The sequence below is a fragment of the Loxodonta africana genome, chromosome 4 (genome assembly GCF_030014295.1).
Source record: "Loxodonta africana isolate mLoxAfr1 chromosome 4, mLoxAfr1.hap2, whole genome shotgun sequence".
In the NCBI taxonomy this organism is placed as follows: Eukaryota; Metazoa; Chordata; class Mammalia; order Proboscidea; family Elephantidae; genus Loxodonta; species Loxodonta africana.
In genome coordinates, this window is record NC_087345.1 from 160,780,725 (window position 1) to 160,786,724 (window position 6,000).

The 6,000-nt window shown below is 36.0% G+C and overlaps 1 protein-coding gene across 1 annotated transcript in view; it reads left to right on the forward strand.

Annotated features, from left to right (window-relative positions):
• Positions 1 to 681, forward strand: part of MALRD1 (MAM and LDL receptor class A domain containing 1) — a 956,759-nt gene extending 956,078 nt beyond the window's left edge. The window contains exon 39 of the mRNA XM_064284901.1: positions 505 to 681. Coding sequence (XP_064140971.1) covers positions 505 to 580 — 76 coding nt within the window. The 3' untranslated portion in view covers positions 581 to 681. The remainder of the gene's footprint in view (positions 1 to 504) is intronic.
• The last annotated feature ends 5,319 nt before the right edge of the window (positions 682 to 6,000 follow it).

A 6,000-nucleotide genomic window follows, 5' to 3' on the forward strand; every position in this document is an offset into this window, starting at 1 on the left:
AAGAACTCTTCAAAGCACTCAATTTTTAAGTTTGCTATTTAAAATATTAAAGACAATGACTCATGTACTACAGATCTTTATAACAGAGGCTGACACAGAAAAGGATCCTCAGGGGGTGGTGATTTGGCACATTTGAAGTCTAAAGGGACTTAAAGATGGCCTTTTCTTATAACCAACCCAGCTTCATCGTACATTGTTCTTTCTAATGTACATTTTGCATTATTTGAGTAATATTTTAAGAAATCAGTCTTAAGGCCTATTTACATTACTGCTTTTATTTTCCTGGATTTCTTTAAAGTAAATTGCATTTACTTTCAAGAATGTGGTTGCCTTGGTGTGCTGCCAAAAAAAAAAAAAAACTTTATGTTAATGCACCCATAAAAATAAGTTTGCTAGCTAGACAATGTGTCTCTCAAAGATTTCTACCAGATAATAACTTGAGAAAGTACTATGGTGCATTTCAATACTTATAATTTTTGTGCGTGTGGCTCTTTGTGTTTTAAGGAAAACTGAGGAAAGAGGTCACTGTGCATTTGTCAATCCAATTTATGGGAATTGGAGCAACCCAGAGAAAATGTAGGTAAGTGGCAATGGTGGACTGTATTCTTTTGCAGCAGGAACACACACAAGTACACACACGCACACATGAACAAAACCAACCATGAAGTCACTTGGACATGTTTCCACATCACAACTGAGAGAAATGTCTTAATAGTTATTTCAGTTGGGGGGAGAATGGAGTTTCTCTAAATGTGCAATGAGATTTTTCCATTCCAGGGCATTTGCAGTTCCCTGTTAAATGGTTTTATGGTCACTGAATATATTCAAAGAGAGCTGACAAATCTGGAAAATATCACTTTAACCCACAGAATGTTAGTCAGCTACTAACAGTAAATATCCATTTAATGTTCTTCATTTTATTGCAAAAGACAAAAGGGAGGATAGTGTTCTGTGTTCTCTTTAAATTTAGGTGAGGGTATGGAAAACCATTTCCTGATAACAGAACAGAAAAGAAGAAATTAAAGTGTATTACATCTTTTTTGGCCCATTTTGGGGCTATCTCTTATCAATATAATAAGAAACAGGCTAGCTCAGCCTCCTCAGCCTTTTTTAAGTAGGTAATATGAGCATCCACTTGGGTATAAAATAGAACTGGCCATGACACACCACTTCCATCTATAAAAGTTTCTTACATCTGATTCTAGAAACATATCTGTCATAACTTATAAAAGTGAGCATATAGTAATATAAAGTTTGAATTTCTTTCCTATTACTTTTTTAATGAAAATAAGCCATGAAGAGTTTTTATGTTTTTTTAGTTACTGAAAATGAGAACCAAAGTGTTGGATTAGACGGTTTCTAGTAGTTTCAGAGACTTGGGTGGGGTGATTGGAGCCTACTACACCTCTTGCCTTTTTTATTTCTTTGTTTCCTTCAATAATGATGTGATACACACTTTTAGTAGTTTTTTTAGGGATGAAAACAAAAAAATAAGATATCTTTCAGATCACAAAGAGAATTAATTTGGATGATTTGTCTAATCAAGACAGAGTAAAAATTAAAATACAGCCCTACTCAATGGATGATAAATAAATGCACACCTATTTAAGAACCCAAGTGTCCTGTATCTTTTTGACAAAGTAGGGAGATGTAATAGAAACATTTTCATTGTTACTAAAGAACAATAAATCTTTTTCATTTTCAGCTTAGTTTCACTTTTAATTTCTGCAAGATACAAATGACATGAGGAATTAAAATGAAATATTTTAGATTTGTTTTTTTACATTAATATCTAAAAAACTTGTAATAACTAAAATATTGTTGGGAAGTTGTTGTGTGTCCTTCCCGTTCTACTGAGAATGTGATTTCTCTAGTGTTCAGATTGGTTTTAGTTTTAGGCACACACAGTAGGAGATCCATATCAAAGACTTACCTTTCAAGATGTTGTCCACTGTGCATCAGTCGATGATTCCAGAGAACTTGGCAGCAATTTCTATTTTCTATTTTAATAAAAGAGAAAAATATTGCTCTTTCTCACATTCCTTTTTCCTTTCATTAAGAATGGCTGGAGAAGAAATCCTGTCACATCTCCTGGCCTTTATTGCTTTTTTTGTTTATTTTGTTTCAGAAACAAATTACTTTCTGTTAATTAAATTAAGCCTATCTTTCCTGGCATCACAATAAAATTCATATTTCTGGCAAAATCTTCAGCTTGTGTGCCAATAAATCTAATCAGCTAAAGTCTTGGTTCTCTTTTATCCCGAAATATAACAGAAAAATAGGCTTCTCTCGTACTTTTATATGGAAATTGAGAGAATAGGATAATGAACCGCCATTACCCGTCAGCCAACTTTAGCAATTAACACATGGCCATTCTTGTTTCATCTCTAGTGCCACTTTCTCCCTCCCCTCACCAGATTCTTTTAAGGAAATCTTCAATATCGTTTAATTTCTACTGTAAACACTTCAGTTACATCTTTAAGGGATAAGCACTTTCAAAAGTATAACCAGATATCACATGTAAACATTTAAAAATAATTCCTTAATGCCATCAAGCATTCAGTCAGTGTTCAACTTGCCCCAATTGTCTCACATATAAGTAGGAGATTTTGTATTTTTTTACTATATTTTTAAAATGAGCATCCACATAAGGTGTATGCATCCAATTTGATAGACATATCTCTCAAGTCTCTTTTAATCTCTAGATTCCATTTTCTCTTTGTTTTTTTGTTAGTTTGTTTTTCTCTTGTGATTTGTTTGTTGAAGAAACCAGGTTGCTCGACCTCTAGAAGTTCCCACATTTTAGATTTTCTGATATATTCAGAATGAGCCATAGTGGCACAATGGTTAAGCACTTGTCTACTAACCAAAAGGTCAGTGGTTGGAACCCACCCAGCAGCTCCATGGGAGAAAAGACATGGCGATCTGCTTCTGTAAATATTACAGCCTGAGAAACCCTATAGGGCAGTTCTACTCTGTCATATAGGGTCACTATGTGTTGCAATTGACTCAACGACACACAACAACAATATATTCTGTAAAATATAATCCTACCAACTTAAAGCTGTTAGTTGTTTTATTTTGTTTTTGTTTTGTTTAACCTAACTATATTCAGTAGAGGAGGCTTAGGGAAGCCAGTGCTGGGGAAAGAGGTAGTCAAGGTGTTGGCTGCTGCAACCCCATCCCAGCAGAAGAGGGGGATGTGGCAGTGATACCTGTGCCTAGAGGACACCAGCACACCCAGGGACTAGGCCTTGTGTCAGCGGTTCAGACAGTGTGGTTTGAAGGTGCATGAAGGAGGGACAAGGACTTGCTATACATTACTCCAATGGAAATCTGTAAGAAGCTTGCTACGTTCTTCATAGTCATGAAAGAAGATTCTTATTTTAATGCCTGAAATCCTAACCTTTTAAATGTATTTTTATTTTTTAGAGTCCTGTATACTCCTTTTCTAATCCAGCATATGGTACAACATCAGGAAGCCTGGAGTCTATATCTAATCATTTCATATAGTAGCATCCAGATCAGATATGATCCAGTATGTGTACTTTATAGAAAATTCCAGTTTCTAAAAACTGATGGAAACTCATACAGTAGTAAAAATAGAAGTGATTCAAAATGCTAGTGTGATCACTACACTTATAAATAAATTTTCTCAAGAATTGAATATGTTGAATGCTTTCATGAAATTAGAATCAGATCCCTATGTTCATTGCGTTTCTTAACATTTCAATAAAATTTTCAACTCAAAACCAAGTTTCTCATTTTCCTTTACATTTACTGTAGTTATTTTTACAAAGGATAACCCAAATTGTTTCATATATTTTAAGATGCTTTTTTCTGTGTCATCCCACTTAGAAACAAAGGCGAATTGGCTTAGAAACAAAAGTGGCACGCTAGTATACAAACTAACAGGAATGGACAAAATATAGTAATCCTAATCAACAAAACCATAAATTAAAAATTATTTCTGCATCTTGGAGAAAATGTAATAAATTGTTATTGTGCACTTACCCTATACTTATCATGTGAGGCTTACCTTTAAATGGATGTAAAAATAATGCCAAAATATATGAGATAAGAAGGTTTGGGCTACAAGAAACTGAAAATTCTCTACTCAACTGGCCTAGATAATGTGGTAATCATTATCCCACAGATCAGGAAATGAGATGGGAGATCTTTTCAAGTGGTAATTATAACAGCTTGATAATCTCAGAAAGGACCCTTATTGTTTCCAAATTTCAATTCCCAGACTATGTTATCAGGTTAGCTCTCCTCCCAGTTAAATCATGACTACACATGCTGCAGCATTATAGGGTTCGCAAGAAAATTCAGAACCAGGGAAGAGCCCATTTATTCCTCTGAGTGTGTGTATGTACACACATGCATGCCCATGCATGTGTATATGTGTGTTTACCAGCAAGAAAACTTTTACCAGCATGCATGTGCAGCAAGAGCACTCTTATTGGCCATTGTAGACTAGGAGCCTATGCTAAATTAATGTCTTCAAGGTAATGAGGTGCAATGATTGGCTGAGAACTGCAGGATTACCCACTGGGGATGAGAATAAATTTATCAAGCATATTATTAAGTAAACTAAGGTAGTTAAAATGAGGACAACCTGAAGCACTTACTAATGAAGGTCAAAGACTACAGCCTTTAGTATGGATTACACCTAAACATGAAGAAAATCCTCACAACTGGACCAACAAACAACATCATGATAAATGAAGAAGAATTTGAAGTTGACAGTGATTTCATTCTACTTGAATCAGAAATCAGCCTCCACAGGTGGAAGCAGCACTCAAGAAATCAATGACATATCGCATTGGGCAATTCTGCTGCAAACTTCTACTGTTTAAAATGTTACAAAGCAAAGATGTCACTTTGATGACTAAGGTGCATCTGACCGGTCTTTTCGGTTGCCTCATGTGCATGTGAAAGTTGGACAACGACAAAGGAAGACAGAAGAATTGATGCATTTGGAATTTTGGTGTTGGCAAACAATATTGAATATACCACAGAACGAACAAGTTAGTCTTAGAAGAAATACAAGCAGAATGCTCCCTAAAAGTGAAGATGATGAGATTTCAGCTCGTTTACTTTGGGCACATCATCAGGAAAGACAAATTGCTAGAAAAGGACATCATATTTGGTAAAGTAGAAAACCAAAAAACTCCTTGCTGTCGAGTAGATTCTGACTCGTAGCGACACTATAAGACTGAGTAGAACTGCCCCCAGAGGGTTTTCAAGAAGAAGCTGGTGGTTCCCAACTGCCAGCCTTTTGATTAGCAGCCCAGCTCTTAACCACTGCTCTACCAGTGCTGCTGGTGAAGTAGAGGGTCAAGGAAAATGAGGGAAAACCCTCAATGAGATGGTGTGGCGGTTAATTTTATGTGTCACCTTGGCTAGGCTATGATCCTCCGTGGTTTGGCCAAATACTAGACTAGTTGCTGTCCTATAATGTAATGTAATGCAATGTTATCATTTTTTATAATGCAATCTAATGTATTCAATCAATCAGTTGAAAAAAGAGTTTCCTTAGTCTGCCTCCCAGACTATATATAAATAATCTGGCAGAACTTGTTCTTTCTCTGGACTCTGCACTCTTCCTGTCACCTGACCTACAAATCTTGGGACTTAAGTCTGCACAAGTCTCCAGACTGCCGCCTGACCTACAGATTTTGGATTTTCCAGCCCCCACAATTGTGTGAGCAATCCCTTGAAGTAAATCTCTCTGTACATACACACACACACACACACACACATATACATACATTCCATTGGTTCTTTTTCTCTAGAGAACCCTAACAGAGATGAGTTCACACAATAGCCACAACAACCAACTCAAACATACCATCGATTATGAAGATGGCGCAGGACCAAGAAATGTTTGTTCTTTTATACATAAGGTTCCCATGAGTTCAAGCTGACTGATGGCAACTAACAACTTGAACAAAATTGAAGTATAGTTAGGAAGTAGGAAAGGTGCATACCTAT